The following is a 23,580-nucleotide window of genomic DNA, read 5'->3' on the forward strand; positions in this document are numbered from 1 at the left end:
AAGAATAGGAGCCATTTCCTGCTCCTGGAGAACCAGCTAAATGGAGTCTGAGTCATCCATGCAGTCATCTCAATGTAGGCACCTTACCAACTACCCAAATGAAGCTCCGTTATTGATCTGACAGCTAGTCCTACCCCACCAAACCCTACACATACATGGGAAGGGCATCAGAGAATTACGAAAAGAGGTGGAGCGATCACAAGACCCTGTGACCTTGGGCCATACATTTACATAGTTCAGAATCTCCATTCCCTCCATTATTTGAAAGGATCTAACCCGCCTTCTGTAAGGTGGGGTAGAAGTCGATGATGTCCCATTCCTATTTGCTGTAAATACTCTTGCCAGTGGCTCAACTTATTTTAATGTTTCTCAACAGAAACTCTGAAGTAGGGCAGCCGGATAGCCCAGCGGTTTAGTGCCACCTTCAGCCCAGGGCATGATCCTGGAGACCCAGGTTCGAGTCCCAAGTCAGGCTCCCTGCATGGAGCCTGCTTCTCCCTCTGCTTGTATCTCTGTCTCTCTCTCTCTCTCTCTCTCTCTCTCTTTCTCTCTGTGTGTCTCATGAATAAATAAGTAAAATATTTTTCTTTTTTTAAAGGAAAAGAAACCCTGAAGTATGCTAGTTCCTTCAATTAAACCAACAAAAAGAGGGATCCCTGGGTGGTGCAGCGCTTTAGTGCCTGCCTTTGGCCAGGGCGACCGGAGACCCGGGATCGAATCCCATGTTGGGCTCCCGGTGCATGGAGCCTGCTTCTCCCTCTGCCTGTGTCTCTGCCTCTCTCTCTCTCTCTCTCTCTCTGTGTGACTATCATAAATAAATAAAAATTAAAATAAATAAATAAATAAATAAACAAACAAACAAACCAACAAAAAGAAATGCTGCTCAGGACTCTCTTGAACGCTCTATTTTAATATGCTTTTATAAACAACAACCAATATCTTGTGTTCTTTCTTTGTGTAATTGACCTTTGTCTATCTTGTCATAAACTCCAATATTCTGTCATCATTTCTAAAACTCTTTTTCCTATTCAACCCAGTGTGGTTCTTCTTGAAACATGCCCTCTCCTGCTAATTCCCATCTCGTGTACACTAGACCCACTCCCTATCTTTATATTATTAAATCAAAGATGAGAGAAAAGGGAAAAAATCTAAATTTAAATCTCATTTCTGTCAGTTATCAAATTCAAGTAAGTCACTTTAATCCCTTTTGAGTTTCAAATTCTCCACTTCAACAACCACTTGGTAAGGATGTTAAACATGGGTTACAGCATCAGAGAGTATTTTGATTAACACATCTCTAAGATTCTTTAAAACCCTGAAATTCTATCTGCTTTTCATTTTGACTTTAGAAAAATGGAGAATCCTTAGCTGCAGAAATGATAAAAAGTAATGGAATAAAAGAAACAGCAAGAAAATTAAGAAGAAAGTTTAAAAAAATCAAGAAAAGAGTATAGAAAGGACATGGATAAAAGCAAAAAAGTCTACAAAAAAAGAAAAAGCTTCACAGAACTTATCAAGGGTGCCAGCCTAAAGGGAAAATTAGACTGAGAAGTCAGTAAATAGACAACTGTTTAGAAATACCCTCTAAATAGATGATAAATTTAATTAACGTTACATGGTCTATACCTAGATTACATATCCTTCACTTTCAGAAATATCATTCATCTCAAGGAGAGCAGACGTCACTATATCTAAGAGCTTGCCTGATTAGGGCTTGCTTATGTAAAAGCTATGGTACTGTGGCCATAGGTAACTGAGATCCACTCCAAAATCTTTGACAGTAAAAACAAGAAACTAGTTACCACTGCAATAATTACCTCTAGCTATCACTAGTTGTGTCAAATATATTAGGAAAATGCTTGGACTTGCCTGGTTCTTAAGAAAACTCTAAATCAGAGTTAACATGTAATGAAATTTGACATTCTGGGATGATCTAAGATCTGTATCTTAATTCCAGTGCTGCTGAGGGGCAAAACATGTATGTGGGAGCCACGCAGGCTAACATTCAAATCATGGGTCTGCTACTCATTAACTATGGAATCCTGGGTCAGTTTATCCATCTCCCTGAACTACAGCTGACTAGTTAAAAAAAAGTAGGCTATAACAGCACAGCTCCTTGGTGAAACTATTGCAATGACTAATAAGTAATAAGTAAGACGTATTAAGCACATAATACAGTGTCTAGCCCAGAAGACAACACTCAACAAATCCTTTCCTCTCCACTTCCTTGGTTAACACATCATTTTAAAAAAATCCATAAAAGTCCTACCTGCTTAAAGAGACTTCTTCAGACTTCTTAGCCACTAGTAAAGAAAGCAGGAAAATACATTTTAAGTCAACAATAGAAAAATACAGAATATTAAAACTGTAAGACAGATGATGACTTGTTCAAAAGTATTCCTTTGGGACCACACCTGGAAACCACACTACAGTGGATATTAATTGTACTATTGGTAGGCAGTTAATGCATTAAGAAATCTCATTTTCTCCTCTATATTTACCAATGCAAGAAAGAATTCTAGTTATCAGGATGTGGTACATACAAGTGGATGTTTCTAATGACCATTATTGTAACCAAACCAAACCCTATGAGACTGACAGGAAATGGTATCATTAGCAGAATCATTATCATAAAGTGACAATGGCAAACTTAAATAGCATGATTTTCCTGGACTTCCACTACTAGGAGCAGTTAAAACAGACTATACATATTTAGCTGGAACACAACGGAACCTCTCCAGCTCCTCAGTGGAGACTGCTAAGTTCAGGATGAAACGCCTCATCACAAAGTTCGGCTCGGCTCCAGTCACAATCTTGGGGTCCTGGGTGGAGACCCTCAGGGAGTCTGCTTTTCTCTCTCCCTCTGTCCTTCCACCTCGCTTGTGCTATCTTTCAAATAAATAAATAAACTCTTCTCAAAACCTTTTCTAGAGAAAGACATAAGGCCTAGAAAAAGAACGTTTTATTTTTTTTATTTTTTTTTAATATTTTTTTCTTTATTTATTTATGATAGTCACACACAGAGAGAGAGAGAGAGAGAGAGAGGCAGAGACATAGGCAGAGGGAGAAGCAGGCTCCATGCACCGGGAGCCCGACGTGGGACTCGATCCCGGGTCTCCAGGATCGCGCCCTGGGCCAAAGGCAGGCGCCAAACCGCTGCGCCACCCAGGGATCCCAAGAACAACATCTTTTTTTTTTTAAAGATTTATTTATTTATTTATTCATGATAGACACAGAGAGAGAGAGAGAGAGACTGAGGCAGAGACACAGGCAGAGGGAGAAGCAGGCTCCATGCCCGGAGTCTGACATGGGACTCGATCCCGGGACTCCAGGATCACGCCCTGGGCCAAAGGCAGGTGCTAAACCGCTGAGCCACCCAGGGATCCCAAGAACAACATTTTAAATGGATTGAATTGAGCCTCCTGACTTGTTCAGTAGAGAGGGCTGAAAATTTCAAAATGGACTGATACTTGGCTAAGGAAATAAAAGCTTCCTTTGTCTTCCAGTGTCTTTAACTTGGTATTCTTCAATCTATCCTCCACACGAGACGCCTGCAAACTATGGCCACAGGCCAAATCCAACCTGCCATCTGGTTCTGTAAATAAAGTTGTAATGGAGCACAGTCACATCTATTTCAATACATATTGCTATGGCTACTTTCACACGACAATGGCAGAGTGTGAGACCCCAGGGCCTAAAATATTCACTATCTGGCCCTTTTAAGAAAAGCCTGGTGATCCCCATTTTATGCCATAACCAAAGGGCCCTAATTCAAATCTAATCTGATTACTCTTCTATTTCAAATTCTCCTATCAATCCCTGCTGGCTCCCTCCCCAACAGCCATTCCATATTCTTCATTCTTGCTGGAGAACCACAGCTTTATTTGGATATTTAGTGTCCCAATACACAAAGAATGTGGTCTCGCCCCAGCTGCAAAAGGAGAAAGGATTATTCTAAGCTAATCACAGTACCTGACTTACCAGTGACTGGTTTAGGAACAAGCAAGTCATGTTACCTAGCCTATAAAATGTTAGGGGAAGTTTACTGCAAGCTGCTGAGTTTTCTTCCTATATAAAAGAAACACAAAGACAAACACAGTTCTTCTGGTCATGGATATTGTCATGTGAAAATATGCCTGAAGCTGTTGCTAATTAGCCAAGCAGGAAAAGAGACAGGGACTCCTGGGTGACTCAGCGGTTGAGTGTCTGCCTTTGGCTGAGGCCCTGATCCCCGACTTCACGGATCAAGTCCCATGTTGGGCTCCCTGCCTGGAGCCTGCTTCTCCCTCTGCCTATATCTCTGCCTCTCTCTGTCTCTCATGAATAAATAAATTAAAATCTTAAAAAAAAAAAAAAAACACAACACAAAGACAGCTCTATTCTATTATGAGCACCTTGAAAGACCAAAACTCTATTCCATCTTTGCTTCCTATAACTTGCAAAACCAAAGCCAACCTAAAGAATTTCTGTGATAGAGATCCACTAAGTTAAAGGTTTCTTCCTACATTTCAGACCATGCAACACACTAGGTGCCACCTCTGGGGAGCAACGGTAACATCTTTGTGACTGCGAACATTTTTGTGCTTTTATTATAATTTGTTGAGCCCAAGTTGCCCTTTTTGAATATTTATTATGATCATCTTTTGACTAATAACAGAGTATCTTATTTCCAAAAAACTACAGTATTATGCAACAAACAGGAGAGAACATTGTTCTAATGAAGTCAACATATCACATTCTGACTTAAGAGAAGTGAAGTCACTAATAGTGAGATTGTGTTGATGCAACAGCATCTAAAATAACCTGTGTTCCTCAACGGGCTTCCGTAGGATAGGTCATCACCTAAAAAATCAAGCAATCTCATTGGTCTTTCTGCACACTAGCTAAGTTTTGCAGTTCTTTGTTTGCCATTTGTGTAAAGGACCAGCAAGGTATTGCAGAGTTCCAGTTTTAAGGATAATGAGACAAATCACGCTATAATAATATTTACTAAATGAAATCCACTTGTAAAAGTCAAAATACCATTTGTATAACCAGTAATTTTTATAACATGTTTATAGAGGAAACATAAAACATACTAACTTGAAAATCTTTTTTCCTTATTTACACAAAGCTATCCCATAGGATTTTAAGTCTCATAACTAATGAGGGCACCTGGATGGCTCACTGGTTGAGGTTGTGATCCCAGGTTCTGGGATTGAGTCCTACATCAGGCATCCGTATGGAGCCTGCTTCTCCCTCTGCCTCTCTCTTTGCCTCTCTCTCTGTGTCTCTGAGGAATAAAGAAATAAATTCTAAAAAATACTAAGATAACGAATTTATTTTCAGACAATACTGCCTCATATTTTAAATTACCAAAAAGAACTTCTCAAATTCTGAATCCGAGACTATTAAGAAAGAAATTAAGAAACCAAACACCCATGCAATTTACACATCCGATTTGTTTCGTTTTGTTTTCATTGCTTTTTCATTATCAAAACTGCCTTACTCTGACTTCATCTATGTTAGGACCACCATAAGTAATTCACTCTAAAAAATCGTACCTAGATCATGATTCTGTGAAGAATTTTCAGGTTTCATTTCTTCTTCATGTTCAGAAATTAGTTGGTCACTGCTACGTATAAGAAAGAGTGATAAACAATGAGACTTTTTTAATACTGATATGAAAAATATTTACCAGATATATCAAATTCTTAAGATTTTTCAAAGAATATCAGGGTTAACATCAAAACTTAAATTACCCGAATAGGTACTTCAAATTTGTTAATTCTAAAAACTTTTATCAAGTATGTAATTATAATTAAAGGAGAAACAAAAGTAAGGTGAACCAGTCATGAGTTGAAGGCATTTTGCTCAGTAAACTAAGAGTTAGCCTGCCATAATGGAAAGTGTCTCAAATCCCAAAGTCCCAGCTCTAAAACCAGCAGCTTTTGTTCTTAGACCAGCCACTTCTCTTCCACTCAAAGTCTTTCTCTATAAAACAGGAATCTTACCATCTTATATTACAAGGCTGTTAGGAGGATTTAATGAGGTATTATACCCAAAACGTGGTCTCTCAGGCAAGGTGATGCCCACAACTCTGGGAAGGGCAATATGAGACCTTCCATGACCTAATAAAAAAGGTATTCCACAGGAGTTAAAGCAAGCTTGGGGGGCAGCCCGGGTGGCTCAGTGGTTTAGTATGGCCTTCAGCCCAGGGCATGATTCTGGAGACCCAGGATCGAGTCCCATGTCGGGCTCCCTGCATGGAGCCTGCTTCTCCCTCTGCCTGTGTCTCTGCCTCTCTCTCTCTCCTCTCTGTGTATTCTCATGAATAAATAAAAATAAAATCTTAAAAAAATTAAAAAAATAAAGCAGGCTTCGGGTACAGATGTAGGAACAAAGGGAAAGTCCAGTCTCTTCTTGTAGTATTATTTGAACTCCTTTAATAGTTTAGAATGTTCCTAACTAAAGTCTGCTAGCAGAAAAGACAAACAAAATCCTCGAAGGTTAATTCATCATGAAGGTCTGGGCTAATATATGGTTTCCACGTAAGGTTTTTGAGTGTGAAGGGAAGGGTGTATGGGGCTAAAGCCAGAAGGCCCAGCTGCCAGAACAGCACGCCGGTGGCTTTGGAATAGCAGCTGAGCATATAAGCATACGTAATAAACAAAAAAGGGTTGTAAGTTTGAATTCTAAGTGTGGATCACCATGAGGACTGACGAATGAGGATCAGCAAGGGCATCCTATGAGCAAAAGTCAATCATGACTGGACAGCAGAACCAGTTTCAACAGCAATGTTGCAGGAACAGAATCAAAGGAAACCACAGAATGATGAGCATGTCCTTTTTTCCATCCAAAAGGCTTATGAAAGAGGACTGTCTCTCTGGTCTTAGGGAAACCCTTAGGTTCTCGGGAAATTCAAGGGGGAAAGTATAGGCGATAACCCACAAGGAAAAGTATAAAGTTTTCTATGAAACTGAACATCTTAGGACACGATAGTTAGTCAAAACAGACGTTGAGGTGGGTAGTTCAGTCAGTTAACCATCTGCCTTTGGTTCAGGTATGGCCTCAAGGATCCAGCCCTGTGTTGGGCTCCCAGCTCAGCAGAGTGTCGGCTTCTCCCTCTCCCTCCACCCCTCCGCCTCACTTGTGCTTGCTCTCATTAATTAATAAATAAATAAATAAATAAATAAATAAATAAATAAATAAATAAATAAATAAAATCTTTTTAAAAAGCACCCAGGTATAACATTATGTGAACCCCATGCAGAAGGGTTATAGTTGGAATGAAACAGATACAGTGAGGATCCCTAAGGATAAAGGTCTCAAGAGTCCTGACATAAAGAACCCTGCACCCATTGCTACTTCTAACTAGTCTAGCCTTTTGCTTGGTTTCTGGGTGATGATAGGCTCTAACTCACTGCCATCCCAAAGTGCTGAATCAAATTATACCTTCTCAGCTGTTACATAGGAAGTAACACTATTTTACTATATTTTAAACCTCAGTTGAGAAATATCTAGCATGTTTTAAGTTATTTTCATTTTTGAAAAAAGATTTTACTTATTTATTCATGAGAGACACACACATACACACACAGAGAGAGAGAGAGAGAGAGAGGAGGCAGAGACATCAGCAGAGGGAGAACCAGACTCCTCACAGGGAGCCAGACGTGGGACTCGATCCCCAGGCCCCGGGATCATGCCCTGTGCCCACGGCAGACACTCAACCGCTGAGCCGCCCAGGTATCCTAGTAATAACTAGCATTTTAATGTAAACTTACATATTAATACTATTAATAATAGCATATTCTTCTGCAGTCCATCCATATACATCTTAGGAAAACCTTCCTAAAGAGAAGACTGACTATATTTCATGGTTCATCTTTTACAGCATATTTTACAGCAAGCATAAGGGCTATTCTAAAATAACAGAGAGATAACTTCATCCTTAAGAACTCAGAGTATTTAAGCACCTAATCTGATATACTTCATCAGGGTAATATCTCACATGTTGCTACAGAATTGACCACTAACATGTCCAAGTGTTCATTTTTGTAAATTAACCCCACGGCTAAAATGAAGGGACAAAAAAGAAGTCTCTGGTTCCACTTGGGTATCATAGTAGAAGTTGCTAATTTAAAACCCTCTGATGAACAAGAAACTATGCCGAGGTCACTGATCTGAATAGGTGAAGGGTTTTTTAAAAAAAATTCCCCATTTTGTGACATCTGGGTGGCTCAGCGGTTGAGTGTCTGCCTTTGGCTCAGGGCGTGATCCTGGAGTTCCGGATCCTGCTTCTCCCTCTGCCAGTGTCTCTGCCTCTCTTTGTGTGTCTCTTATGAATAAATAAATAAAATCATTTTAAAAATCCCCATTTCTTCCTTAAACTGGTACAGTGTACCTCCAAACCACCTGGAGGCCAGGTCGGTATAAAAGCTATCTGTAGGCTTAAAACAGTAATATTCACACTAATGATAAGAAAACAGTCATAGTTGCAGTTAGTGATGTTAAGTTAAACATGTGGTAGGCACTAAATCACATGATTATATATATATAATTATTTACACACAACCACCCTTGAAGGATATATTATTATCCTCCTTTTCATATCCGGATATGTATCTGGTGATGGTAAGTAATGTTTCCAAGGTCACATACCCAGCAAGGAGGCAAGCTAACAATTAAACCTAGTCTTCTGTGAATCTAAAGTCCATCTCTTTTCTCTTTATCACTCACCTATGATTTATCCTCATTAAAGGAAGAGTCTATTCACCTAAGGTTCTCTTTCATCCTTCAATCCATTCCAATTAAAAATGAAAATGATAAAACATACTGGACATGAAAAAGTATAAAAACTGATGAACCCAGAGTATCTGCTAATGGTAACCACTTCGGGATCATCTAACAACATCAGTATTCTTCAACAAAAAGTAATAAAGCAAAGTGTCATCCAAAAAAACAAAACAACTCCTACTTATGCTTATTGTATATCTTTTAAAGTATGAAATAGAATCTTAAAAAATATTAATAAAAGAGTTCAGATATCCAGAATTGTGTCATAAAGTAAACTACAAGTTGGGAGTCCCCATTATAAAACTAATAATATTAATATGAAACCCTTTTAATATAAAATCCGATGGCAAAAAAACTATTGCAAATGACATCAATCAATATTACAAAGAAATATGAATTCTGCTATACACTGTTCATGTTGGCCTGTCAGAAAAGTTGCTTTCTACCTAAGAGATGACATCCGACATTTTTCACTATATGACTATAACTTAATCATCTTAAGATAAAATTTATGACATGAGAAATTGTTACCACTCAAGACAAAATAGGAAGGTTTAAAAAACAAAACAAAAAAATACTCTACCTTTTAACCGTATCCCCTGAAAGTAGACGTGCTCCTTTTCCTACTAAAAATTTCACCATTTGCTCTTTGTTTTCATTTAGAGCAACTAAAACTGGTGTGAGGCCATCCTGTAAAAGTGAAAAAACAACTTATAATTTATAAAATTACATATTTGCATGCTAAATTTTAAAATTTCTATACATTCTGCTAAACTTAAAACATATACTGTAGAAAGTAAAATAAAATTAGCCCCTTCCTTCTCACCACTCTGTGTTTTCACCACCTGCTCCTTCTTTTTAAAAGACTGCTTTCTCAGGGAGCCTGGGTGGCTTAGTTGGTCAAGCATCTGCCTTCAGCTCATGAGCTCAGGTCATGATCCCAGGGTCTCAGGATGGAGCCCTACCTTGGGCTCCCTCTGCAGCAAGGAGTCAGCTTCTCCCTCTCCCTCTGCCCCTCCCCTCCACTCGTGCTCTCTCTCCTGCTTGCTTGCTCTCTCTCTCAAAAACATAAAATCCTTTTAAAAAGTAAAATTAAAAAAAAATAGACCTCCACTACCTCTTCATAGATTACCTGAAGTCATTCTACAAACTCGCTTCAAACATTGCCTGGCTCCAAGAATCTTTGCTTCTCTCACATAATATACCATGGTACACTTTATTCCACACCATCTAAACCAGGAGCTTCTCGAAGGCAGGGGTGATTTTTTTAATCTCTGTATCTCCACTCTCTAAAACATAGTAGTGAATATTTAAAATATTGTTATTGATTTTAATGGATATCTCTGGAATAGTGTTTTTTCAATTATATTCCAAAGAATACATAATTTGCAAGAAGGAAGACACTGTGCCCCAAAAGAAAGATTCAATGATCATCTATGTTTGTGAAATACTCAAAACTGCACTATACATGTAGCACAAATGAACTCCATTTACATTTGCTTATCCCCATTTGACAATTCCTTTTTTTTTTTTGTAGCAAACATTAATACTTGAGAAATAAGAGTTCTCAGGGATATAGCTTTAAGAACTTTCCAATAAAGGCAAGGGTTTTCTCCAGGTTGTACAAACTTGCTTGATTCTCTTCTATCAATGGTATGGGATCCCAGATGTCAACACAAAACACTGAGTCACTAAGGAGTCACTAAGGAGATGGACTCTGAATGAAAAGAGCTAGGTTTCAGGGTAGCTGGGTTGCGTAGCCAGTTGAGTGACCCTTGGTTTTGTCTCAGGGTGGTGGGATCCAGCCCCACCTTGGATTCTGGGCTCCCCTGGCACTCAGCACCAAGTCTGTTTAAGATACTCTCTCCCTCTTCCCCTCACCCAACCCCCCAAGCCTGTGCATGTACAAGCTGTCTCTCTAAAATACGTAAATAAAGCTTAGTAGAAATCAAAAATAGAAAAAGAATAAGTAAATAAATAAAAGAAATAAGCTTCAACTGAACATTGAATGCTTAATACTAAGTAGTTCGTGGTTGGGAAACCTGAGTGGCTTAGAGGTTGAGCTCCTGCCCTCAGCCCAGGGTGTGTTCCTGGAGTCCCAGGTTCAAGTCCCACATCTGGCTCCCGGCATGGAGCTTGCTTCTCTCTCTGCCTGTGTCTCTGCCTCTCTCTCAGTGTCTTTCATGAATAAATCAATAAAATATTTTTTAAAAGAATAAATAGTCCTTGGTCAAGGAGGGCACAAATGATGAAATGAGCGCTGGGTGTTATACTTTATTGTGGCAAACTGAATTAAAATAAAATTATAAATAAATAAATAAATAAATAAATAAATATCCTTGGACTTACTCCTATTATACAATGATAAAGCTTTATCTTAACTGTTAGAAAGCTCAGTATGAGATTTTTCTCATTTTTACCTTTTTGATTAAATTCAATTAAATAACATATAGTGTATTATTAGTTTCAGAGGTAAAAGGTTGTGATTCAGCAGTCTTATGTAACACCCAGTGCTCATTCCATCATGTGCCCTCTGTAATGTCCATCACCCAGTTACCCCAAACACCCATACCAACCACTCCAGGGACACTCAGGTTGGTTCTTATGATTAAGAGTCTCTTATGGTGTGTCTCCCTCACTCTGTCTTGTTTTACTTTTTCTTCTAACCCTCTGATACTCTGTTTTGTTTCTAACATCTACATAATGAATGTGACCATATGATAACTGTCTTCCTCTGACTGACTTAGGGTATTATGCTACGTGAAATAAGTATGAGATTTGGTCTCAATGATATTAATTCTGGGACCCGTAAGGCATATCCACTTCTAAAAATCCTCTTAGTATTCCAGTTTCTACTGTGATTACTATTTATAATTATTTTGTATTTTAGGCAAAGTGTAAATCAGAAATAAAAATATAACAGCTTCTCAATAAAAATAGGAATACTGGAGGAGCACTGTGTTTTTATAGATTGGTAAAATGAATTTAAATGAAAAATCTTAATAACAAAAAAATTCTAATACTGGCTTACATAGATTATTTTTAGCACAATCAATAATACTAAATAATTTAATATTCTCTGCAATATGCATAATATATCCAAATAAAACGGATTAACCTCATAGGACTGCAGATATTCCAAAAGGAACACGAATACAGTACATTTAAAGAAAAAATGGTTTTCAAAAAAAAACAACTTTTAAATTTTAACTTGGAAAATTCATCCTGAGGTACCGGGTGACTCAGTGGTTTAGCATGGTGATCCCGGGATCCTGGGATCGAGCCCACATCAGGGTCCCCATAGAGAGCCTGCTTCCCCCTGTGCCTGGCTCTCTGCCTCTCTCTGTGTGTCTTTCATCAATTACTAAATAAAGTAATGAAAAAAATAAGGAGACAAAGAAACAGAAAATTCAATCCCAATCCTAAGAAATTAACATAAAATGCAAAATATATATTACAAATTAATATGGAGTGTCTTGAAAATCTTGAAATCTTTGTCAAAATATACCATAAAACAGTAATTGTAAACTCAGTGCTTATGGAGGCAAAGCAGGTGACACGAGTCAGTGAAGAACCTAGGTGGGGACACGAGCAAACTGGAGACACACGCCTCCTATAAAGGGACAGCCTCTGCACAGCATATCAAACAGCAGCATGGGCTCAAGGTAACAGAAGTGATCTGTAAGAAAAGCTCAAAATCCAGAGTTCTACATGCGTGCCATAATTTTAAATGTTACCTCAACTGACAGTGGAAACTAAATACATCCGGGGGCCACATTTAGTCTATAGCCTACTTGTGTTTTTCTATTTGCTGTGACTGTTTCCAATGGCCGTGCGTAAAACAAATACTTGGACATCAACCCTTTCCTAAAGCATCAGGATCATGTTTTACCAACAAATTAGGCCCCACCTTCTAAGGAAAATTGCTGTGAAGACTCATTAACACCTACTGTCAGAATTTTCCCATGCTTGTTTCAACTACAATCTATTTGTATTTACTGCCCTCACATTGCTAACCGAACAGACAGGAGTTCAGAGGAATGCTGAAGCAAAGTTATTAAAACAATTACCATCTGTATTGTCACTAACTACATGCTGAATGTTTAACACAGTAGTGATTATGCACTATGCCAGGGCCCTATGAATTTGAAAGACATCCTAAGATAGTCTATCGTACAGCTTCAACTAAAAAAGAAGGTTCACGGATTTCTACTGCTGCAATTGGGAAAACCCTGCTTGTAATAATCAGAATGGTAGCAAAACACGTAAAATCTTTAAAGGGTCAGACTCTACTTATTAAAAGACTACTCATAAAGACTTCCCATCTGGGTGCCGGTGAATGACTGATAGTTGGAAGAAAAGGTAATTATTTTTCAAGCCAACAGAGATGACCAATAATTTTCATCTGTGATTCTCAAAGAGATACAGACAGATGAAAGGCTAATGTTGGAGAGAGTGGAAGGAAGTAGCCAGTATCCAACTTCAGTTAAATCTCTTCCAGAGATTTAATATTTTTACATCTCTAAATTTGTATATGTATACCTACCCATTCAGTAGTTCTTAGCCAAGAGTTGTATCAGAATCTCAAAACCCTATTTCCAAATTTCTGCGTACACACGTTATTGGATTCACTCCGTCGAAATCTTCACGGGACAGTTTTGGCTTGTAAATCCTTTTAAAGTTCCCTAGTTGACTGTGATTCACCAGCACAAGTCTAGCTGAGAACTAGTACAGTACACAACCATGCCAGTCTCCTCTTTCACCTATGTGGCCATTCTCCTATCACTTGAGGATTCAGCCAAAAACAGAAATGAGTCACTTATCAAACCTGCATTCAATTTCCATGGCTGGAGGTAGAACAAGGACTAGTAAACTCAAAATGCAACTTGATTCCATTATTTACACACTCCTTACGTCCTTCCCATCAAGACATTCTAGATTTGCAAGCAGAGTTTAGACTCGTATCTAAGTGGCTACAGCTGCAAAATACTATACTGTGTTCCTCTCCTTGTCCACTTTTTGTTTTTTTTTAAGATTTCTATTTATTTATTCATGAGAGACGGAGAGAGAGAGAGAGAGAGACAGGCAGAGGCACAGGCAGAGGGAGAAGCAGGCTCCTCCATTCAAGGAGCACCATGTGGGACTCGATTCGGGAGACCACGGGATCATGCCCTGAGCCGAAGGCATATGCTCAATCACTGAGCCACACAGGCGTCCCTTTTCATGCCCATTCAACCACCAGTTTACTGCCAATCTGATGTCCTTAGAGTCCTCCTAGAATTGATCTCTATATAAATTTACAACACACTCACTGGTTCGTAAGTAAGAATTACTATCCCTGAAAATTGAAGACTCCTTACCTAAACATAAACACTGAAGAAAAACAAACACAATCCAAAAACCTTGTCTTGATATTTCCCCTCACTTGCCAAATATCTAAATCGCTCTGCATGTTCCTGACTGCTTTCTCCTTTTCCCCTCTTTTGTCCCTCTTAAGTCAAGGCTGATAAAAGACAAACTCCGACCGTGTTAATAAATCACTTTTTGATCAAATAGGAACTTCTCAACAGCAGCAAGATTTGATATTGTAAAATACACTTGTTTTCTGTTTTAAGACAAAGCCTATTTCCAAGGCAAATTTTGCTTTCCTCTGTTGTTTGACACTAAATAAGAAAACAAACTGGGTGAGAAAACATTTTTGAAAATAAAGTTTCAGAACACATTCTGTGTTCTCATAAATATTTGCCATAAATACATAAAAGAAACCTGCATTCTCTAATGCTTCTTTAGAGGTATCATTATTTAGGGGCAACTGAGTGGCTCAGTCCGTTGAGCATCTGACTCTTGGTCTTAACTCAGGTGATGATCAGAGTTATAAGATCCAGCGCTGCGCCAGGCTCAGCGCAAAGTCTACTTCAGATTCTTACTCTCTTTCTTTTCCCTCTGCCCCCACAACACCCCCTGCTTGTACATGCTCGCTCACTTCCTCAAAAATAAATAAAATCTCACGGCTGAGTAATACTCCATTGCGGACATATACCACAGATTACTCAACAATTAGAAACAAAAAATAATCACCATCTGCTTCAACATGGATGCAACTGGAGGGTATTATGCTGAGTGAAGTAAGGCAATCGGAGAAGAACAAACATTATATGGTCTCATTCATATGGGGAATAGAAGAGTGAAAGGGAATAAAGGGGAAAGCAGAGAAAACGAGTGGGAAATATCAGTGAGGGGGACAGAACATGAGAGACTCCTAACTCTGGGAACCAAACAAGGGATGGTGGAAAGGGAGGTGGGTGGGGGGTTGGGGTGACTGGGTGACGGGCACCAAGGGGGGGGGCACTTGTCGGGATGAGCAATGGGTGCTGTGCTCTTTGTTGGCAAACTGAACTCCAACTAAAAAAATTTTAAAAAAGAGGGATCCCTGGGTGGCGCAGCAGTTTGGCGCCTGCCTTTGGCCCAGGGCGCGATCCTGGAGACCCGGGATCGAATCCCATGTCGGGCTCCCGGTGCATGGAGCCTGCTTCTCCCTCTGCCTGTGTCTCTCTCTCTCTCTCTCTCTGTGACTATCATTAATAAAAAAAATCTTTAAAAAAATTTTTTTTAAAAGACAAAACTAAAAGATAAAATAAGTACATAAACCCCAGAGTGTGAGGTGAAAAAATAAATAAATAAAAAACCTTAATTTAAAAAAGGAAGAAGTATTATGGTAAGCCTGGGGGGCTCAGTGGGTCAAGCATCTCTCTCTGGTTATGGTCACGATCCCACTCCTGACATCAAGCCCCATGCATCAGGCTACCTGGCTCAGTGGGAAGGCCTCTTCTTCCCCTACCTCTGCCTTTCCTCCCTTCTCATGTTTGCTCTCTCTCATATAAATACAATCTTCAAAAATAAAAAGTGTTGTTATTCAAAGCAGAAGCTTAGACAGTTATTTCAAAATATTTTCATCCAGGAAATGCTTGAGCTTCCAAATATGAAAAATCGACCCTATCTATGGCACACAACAGTGTTTCTGCAAGGGCAGCGACTGAAGGTAATGCACGTCAAAGAAAGCACAGGGAGACTGGCAAGTGTGGTCATCACCAGCTCCCCATGCACACCTACCACCCCACTGAGGAACTACATAGGCTGAGCAGGAGCTACTCTCCGGAATGGGAGGCCTCACCGTGGTACATGGCTGGCAGAGTGGCTACCAGCACAAGCAGATACCACCTGTAGGATGTCATGACCTGATCCCCCTGCTCTCATCTTCTGAACCTTAGGGCCTAGAGTGCCCAAGGCCTATTACAACCTGCTGCTTTCTCCTCCCATTTACATTCACCCAAGCTACTCCTCTGGGTCACGGTCTCCTACTCATCCCCAGAAGCATCCATTTCCTAAGACCCTGCACAGCTTTCGGCCTCCATCATCACCACACTCCCCTCTAGGCCTTCAATCCTTTTTGGGCCCTGAGGGTACCATCTACTCCCAGGCACTAAGGGGAAGATTTTCTTTCTGGGGTGGAAGGGTAGCTAGCAGACAGAATGTTGCCTTTCTTTATGCATTACTTTTCTCTTTCCCTCCCCCTGCCTTGGTTTAGGAGTTGTTTCCATGATGACAGGACCTGCTGTATAAAATTCAATGTCGATGTCTTCAGATATATATGTACCTATGTACAAATATATGTACATATACATGTAAAAAAACCATTTGCAGCTATATTTATTTATTTATTTACTTACTTAGTTATTTATTTATAATGTCAAATACGTTGTAAAAAAAAGTTGACCTGTACCTTGTTTTTGGCCTCTATCTCTCCTTTTTTAAAAAGCAGCTTCCGTGCTATTAAGATATTCCCCTCAAAGGCCGCATAATGGAGAGCGGTGTTTCCCTTGAAGTCCTTAGCATTTGGATCAGCACCTTTTTTGAGCAGAATATCTACACATGCCTCTTCTTGGCACTGGACAGCCTGTCAGCATTACAACGAGAAACAGAATGTAAATTCTGAGAACTTAAGGAAACATGCTACAAGTTTCACCAATGAGTTATGTTTAAATGCAACAAATGTTCATTCCAAGGACTTCAATCCAATCCATCTCAGGCAGACATAGCTGTGACCACCCACCTTCACTAGAGCTGTCCTGTTTTCTCCATCACGGAGGTTGACATCGCATTTCCAAGCGAGCAGGTACTTCACCACATCTACACGGCCAATGGCACAGGCCAAGTGGAGAGCAGTCCTGTGAGCATGAAAGGACTTGTCAGGAAATTACAGTGTACCTTTCCAAAAATTGCAAATTAATTCATGGAATTGTAAATGTTAAATACTATGTTATTCTCATGACTCCAAAACAAAGAATTAGTTTACTTTGGAAGAAAGTACAATATTTATTAGTGATTCTTCACCGCTCTATTAAAAGAGCAGCCTATCTGTTTAGGAAGAGCATGACCTCAGGAGGCAGCTCAACCTGGGTTTCATTCCTACTTAACTCTGTTGCTTCACTGTGACCACTTAGCCTTATCGCAATTTCCTCATCCACAAAACGGGCATAAAAATAGTTATCGCAGGTCGCCTGTCTGGCTCACTCTGAAGAGCATGTCACTCGATCTCGGGAGCCAGGGGTTCGAGACCCCTGTTGGTTATAGAGGTTACGAAACAATAGTAATAATAAATAAAATAAAAGGTAGTTATCTCACAAGACCTCTTGTCGTGATCTTTAAATGAGGATCCATGCAAAGTGTTTAGAATACTAGTTCCTAGCACAAATATTATTATAACTATTACTACAACTTACAAAGACCCACTACAATTAGGTAAAATGATCCAATTATGCCTACTTTGCAGCTACGTTTAAGGATGAGCAAGAATACTCTATTTCAATGATTCCAAGATGCTCATTTTGTCACCTTTTAATATCTCTGACATTGGAATCCAATTTCTAATTCAAAATGTCTAAAACAAACCAAAACAAAAACACAAAATGTCTTAAAACTATAACTGGCATGATTTTTAAACATTTCTTCTTGGTACATAAATAGTGGGGCATCATACAATCTACGGTGTGCCTTAAGTGAAATAATGACATATACAACAGGTCTGTTGCACTTCTAGTCCTATGCTTGGAATTACATTGTTCAAGAACTAAAATAATTTTCAGTAGTTGAAAGCATTTTGAGAAAGGAATAAAAGAACAAAAGAATTTTTTTAAAGCAACCCTTACTTTGATTTTCAAGGAAATTTAAGCCAAAAGAAACTCAGGATTCAAATAAACAGGGAGAGCTCTTTTATTTTTTGGGGGGTCATGGGAAGCTCATTTTATTAAGCATTTTAATTAATAGAAAATGTTTAGATTCATATAAATCAAGTATTTCCAATTACCAATATTAGTATTTAATATTATTGAAATGTCAAAAGGGCAGGTAAAGGTAATCTTTTACAATTTCTGATTCAGAAATCTTTTTTTGACAGGAAGTTCCAAGGAAAAGCTTCACGTGAGATTAAGTCCTAATACTTCCATTTAAAATTTCTCACCTAGGGGCACACGGGTGGCTCAGTTGATTAGGTGTCCAACTTTTGGTTTTAGCTCAGGATGATCTCAAGGTCGTTAAGACAGAGGCCCACATTAGGCTCCATGCTCAGGGTGGATTTTGCTTGAGATCCACGCTTTCTTTCTGTTCCTCCCCTCTCCCATGACCCTCTCTCTCTCTCTCTCTTTTTAGAATAAATACATCTTTTATCATTTGCAAAATAAAATAAAATCTCTCATCTTAGGAGTGCCTGGCTGGCTCAGTCCGTAGAGCATGTGTCCTTAAATGTCCAGCCCCATGTTGGGTAGAGAGATTACTTACAAATGAAAGCCTTAAAATCTAAATACATAAAATTTCTCATCTTGCTCATACTGGGCAACATGGAGTCTTTATTTTTTTTTTTAATTTTTTTTTAAGATTTTATTTATTTATTCATAGAGACAGAGAGAGGGAGAGGCAGAGACACAGGCAGAGGAAGAAGCAGGCATCATACAGAGAGCCTGACGTGGGACTCGATCCAGGGTCTCCAGGATCACGCCCTGGTCTGCAGGCGGCGCTAAACCGCTGCGCCACTAGGACTGCCCGTCTTTATTTTTTAAGATTTATTTATTCATGAGAGACACAGAGAGAAAGCAGAGACATAGGGAGAAGCAGGTGCCTCACGGAGAGCCCAATGTGGGACTCGATCCCAGAACTCTGGGATCATGCCCTGAGCCAAAGACAGATGCTCAACCACTGAGTCACCCAGGAGTCCCTGAAGTCTTTTTAAAATTGAAAAGATCCTGAGTATATTATGTCTGCTACATAACCTGCGTTCAGGTTTGTCTGAGAAATAAATGGACTGAAAGAATACATAAATTCATTAGGAGAATATAATAGTGAAAGGGAATAGAAGGGAAGGGAGAAGAAATGGGTAGGAAATATCAGAAAGAGAGACAGAACATGAAGACTCCTAACTCTGGGAAACAAACTAGGGGTGGTGGAAGGGGAGGTGGGCAGGGGGTGGGGGTGAATGGGTGACCAGCACTGAGGGGGGCACTTGACGGGATGAGTACTGGGTGTTATTCTGTATGTTGGCAAATTGAACACCAATAAAAAAATAAATTTATTATTAAAAAAATTCATTTGGAGAGTTCTATAGTTTTTAAAGATTTATCTATTTCTTGGAAAAAGAGAGAATGCATGAGTGCGGTGAAGGGCAGAGGGAGAGGGAGACAATCTCAAGCAGCCTCCCCATTGAACATGGAGCCCGGCGGGGGGCTCAACCCCACAATCCTAAGATCATGACCAGAGCCAAAATCAAGAGTCTAATGCTCAACAAACAGCCACCAAGGCACCAGGAAAGTTCAATATTTTTAAAGAAAACTTTTGTGAAGTAAACTAATACTTTTGAAATAGCAAGAACATTTATATTTGCTATTTTTAAATTTTTTTTCAGAAGAGATACAACAAAAAATTCTATAAGGTTTTGAAATACCATTTATATCTTTTATTTTTTATTTCATAAGGATTTAACCAAAATAAAATTATTAACCATTTACTTATTACATGTTATAGAGCTGCACATAATAAAACCATATGTATAGGTCATCCCCCATGGCACAGCAGTTTAGGGCCACCTGCAGCCCGGGGTGTGATCCTGAGATCCAGGATTGAGTCCCACGTCGGGCTCCCTGTAATGGAGCCTGCTTCTCCCTCTGCCTGTGTCTCTGCCTCTCTCTCTCTCTCTGTGTCTCTCATGAATAAATAATATTTAAAAATAAATAAATAAATAAAATAAAACCATATGTATATATTTTATGTATGCATAATACAACCTACAACACAGATAAAAATATTCCCCTTAGTTCTGAAGAGTCTAAAAGTTGTCAGAAAATACCAATCCCCACCCATCAATTTTTTTTAAATAGAAAGAGGGGCACTTAGGTTCAATCATTTAGGCATCTGCCTTCTGTTCAAGTCATAGAGCGGGGGTCCTGGGATCGAGCCCTACATCATCAGGCTCCCTGCTCCACGGGTTTCTGCTTGTCCCCTTGCCCCTCCCTGCTGCTTGTTTGCCTGGTCTCTCTCTCAAATGAATCGATAAAATCTCTTTAAAGTAAATAAGTAGAAACTATTTTTTGTCTACACAAGATTCATATTCTTGTTCTCCTGGATTAGTTCATTGATAATAAACCTTTCTTAGAATTTTTATATATCTTTCCTATAGAAATCACAGATTTTAAGAAAATGAAAAATCCACTTAGAATCCAAATGTTTGAAGATAACTAATTTTATATTTGCACATCTTTTTGACTAACTCAAAACCATTGTCTGCTTATGTGTTTGTATCATAAAAACAATTTTTCTCTCATTTAATGATCCAAAGTACAGCTTTGCATGTTAATGTGTATCAATTATCTCTGCCACATTCAGTGGTCACATAGTAGTCCAGCCTATGGATACACTGCCATTTACGTATACAGGCCATTAAGTGACTCCTTAATACACTGCTATTGTAAATAGTGCTGAGAATAGCATATTGTATATTATTTATTTCTAATTGTTTCCTAAAGATATTTTACATCAATAAGCTTCATGGCTCAAGGAAATACTTATTTTTCAATGTGGTACTTAACCACCAAACTATCTGAAAAGTCCAAAACAACTTAGATTTTAAGCAGTAGTATAAGTAACATCATTCCTTATCTTCACAAAGCTTGGTATGGAAAATGGGATTTTATACCTCTTTTTAAAAAATATTTTATTTGAAATTAAGAACACCAGCAGAGGGGAGGGGGAAAGAGAAAAGCAGACTCCCCACTGAGCAGGGAGCCTCACCGGGGGCTAAGTCCCAGGACCCAGAGATCATGACCCTGAGAGGTCAAAAGAGGCCAACTGACTCAGCCATCCAGGGGCCCCTATCTCATTCCTTTAATAACTTCCCTGTAAAACGAAGATGTTCTTTTTCTCCTAAACATATGTTGTAAATATTTTGCAAGTACATTCTCTTTTATTTTGTTAATATTACTTTCTGATTCAGAGGTGTTTTTTATGTGGCTGAATCAACCTCCAGAATTTTTGGTTTTTTTAAATATTTTTTATTTATTTATGATACTCACAGATAGAGAGAGAGGCAGAGACATAGGCAGAGGGAGAAGCAGGCTCCATGCACCGGGAGCCCGACGTGGGATTCGATCCCGGGTCTCCAGGATCGCGCCCCAGGCCAAAGGCAGGCACCAAACCGCTGCGCCACCCAGGGATCCCAGAATTTTTGCTTTTAATGTCATGAGCCCCTCTACTGCCCGCCCCGCCTCCTCCTGCCCGCCTCAAAAGCCCTGCTACCTGTTCTTCCTGTCCCTTTCCTTTATGTCACATAAAGCGAAATGCAGCAACTCCTCTACGTCCTGCAATTTTTTTGGATCATCAGCGACCACAGCTCTGTGGATTTCCCTGAGATCTTGATACTTGATGTGGTATCCGGGGCCGGGGCTGTGGAAGCTGGAAACAATCATAGGCGGTGAGCGGTCGCTCAGAGGCCTGAGGTTGGAGCCGAAGCGCTGCAGGCCCCACCCATCCTGCGCTGCAGATCTCTTTTTCATAACGAAGCCGAGGCTTCGGTGACACAGGTTTCACCGCCTCTATTGCGAGACACTCATCGTCAGCAATAAGGCAAGTGGGCCTCGCCTCAACGTCTCAGGGACTAAGCCCAACGACTTAGAATCTTCCTACGCAGAACCAGTGTAACCTAGCAACACTGCTAAATGCGAATGCGCCTGCGCACCTCAGAAGCTGGCATCCCTGCGCATGCGCACAGAGGGCAGTGGCCAAGGGTGCCCAAAGCATATGTGCGAGGAGGCCCAAGCCTCTCAAATCTCTGAGATCCCCTGAGCGTGGGGCTGGCTTCCCTTCAGAAGTTGGTCGGATGGCTGAGCATTTGCGGACATTTGCAAAAGCCTCCAGGGTGTGGAAATGTAGTCTTCTGGGCCCATGAGTGGCTCAGTGGTTGAGCATCTTGCCTTTGGTTTCGGTCATGATCCCGGGGTCCTAGGATCAAGTCTTGCATCGCACACCCCACAGGGAGCCTGCTTCTCCCTCTGCCTATGTCTCTGCCTCTCTCTGTATGTCTCATTTGAAAATAAATATAATCTTGAAAAAAAATGTATCTCAAAGTAACTTCAAAGAACTGAGAAGGACTAATTCTAACTATAAGAAGTGATTAAAGGGATCCCTGGGTGGCACAGCGGTTTAGCGCCTGCCTTTGGCCCAGGGCACGATCCTGGAGACACGGGATAGAATCCCACGTTGGGCTCCCGGTGCATGGGGCCTGCTTCTCCCTCTGCCTGTGTCTCTGCCTCTCTGTGTGTGTGTGACTATCATAAATAAATTTTTTTAAAAATTTAAAAAAAAATGAGACTATAGGAGGCGGGCCAAGATGGTAGAAGAGTAGGGTCCCCAAGTCACCTGTCCCCACCAAATTACCCAGATAACCTTCAAGTCATCCTGAAAATATACAAATTCAGCCTGAGATTTAAAGAATGCTACAGTGAGAAGAGTTCACGCTTCTATCAAGGCAGGAAGATGGGGGGAAAGGGGAAAAAATTAATAAAGAAACAAAAGGCATCCAAGGGGGAGGGGCCCGTGAGGAGCCGGGTTAAGGCCGGGGCGAGTGCCCCCAGGACAAGATAGCCCCGTCCGGGAGAAGTAGAAGCTTCACCAATCTTCCCGGGACGAAAGGCACTCGCAGGGAGTTCAAGCAGAACCCCAGGAGGGCGGGGGTGCCCTCAGGCTCCCTGGGACACTAACAGACACCTGCGCCCTGGGGAGAGTACACGGAGCTCACTAAAGGGCTGCAGTGCACCTGGCTGGACCCGGGAGCAGCTCAGAGGGGCTCAGGCGGAGGCTCCATGCAGAGGGAGCTGCGCGGCCCAGGAGCACTAATTCAACAGCGCAGGCCCGGGAGCACAGGGCGCCGGGGACACAGCCCAGGATCCGGCTCCCCCCTGGGACAGGCAGAGGAAAGAAGGGCCCAGGACAGTGAGGAGGCTCCTGTCCCAAGCAGAGCAGATCAGCGGCCCCGCCCCCGGGGCGTCCAGGCCCCTGCCAACTGACCATATTTAAGACATACTTAGATAATACACTTATACTTGACTTCAATCTAGCGCTTTCTACATTCGATAGGTCTTCTTTTTTTTTTTTTTTTTTTATTTATGATAGTCACAGAGAGAGAGAGAGGCAGAGACACAGGCAGAGGGAGAAGCAGGCTCCATGCACCGGGAGCCCGACGTGGGATTCGATCCCGGGTCTCCAGGA

At 40.4% G+C, this 23,580-nt stretch overlaps 2 protein-coding genes across 6 annotated transcripts in view; both read right to left on the bottom strand.

Moving 5' to 3' along the window:
• LOC144313769 (ankyrin repeat domain-containing protein 26-like) overlaps positions 1-21,884 on the bottom strand; it is a 72,446-nt gene extending 50,562 nt beyond the window's left edge. For 4 of the 5 annotated variants that reach the window (XM_077897013.1, XM_077897010.1, XM_077897008.1 and 1 more), the window contains exons 1-6: positions 21,613-21,884; positions 16,886-17,000; positions 16,556-16,729; positions 9,359-9,465; positions 5,544-5,614; positions 2,270-2,303 (exon numbers count right to left, since the gene is read on the bottom strand). In XM_077897013.1, coding sequence (XP_077753139.1) covers positions 2,270-2,303; positions 5,544-5,614; positions 9,359-9,465; positions 16,556-16,729; positions 16,886-17,000; positions 21,613-21,869 — 758 coding nt within the window. In that variant the 5' untranslated portion in view covers positions 21,870-21,884. The remainder of the gene's footprint in view (positions 1-2,269; positions 2,304-5,543; positions 5,615-9,358; positions 9,466-16,555; positions 16,730-16,885; positions 17,001-21,612) is intronic. The other variant, XM_077897009.1, reaches the window with a different exon arrangement.
• The window catches only part of LOC144313770 (uncharacterized), a 55,533-nt gene continuing 53,593 nt past the window's right edge, over positions 21,641-23,580 (bottom strand). The window contains exon 10 of the mRNA XM_077897014.1: positions 21,641-21,768. The gene's annotated coding sequence lies outside the window, so the exon portion shown is untranslated. The remainder of the gene's footprint in view (positions 21,769-23,580) is intronic.

The sequence above is a fragment of the Canis aureus genome, chromosome 5 (assembly GCF_053574225.1).
Source record: "Canis aureus isolate CA01 chromosome 5, VMU_Caureus_v.1.0, whole genome shotgun sequence".
NCBI classification, from domain to species: domain Eukaryota; kingdom Metazoa; phylum Chordata; class Mammalia; order Carnivora; family Canidae; genus Canis; species Canis aureus.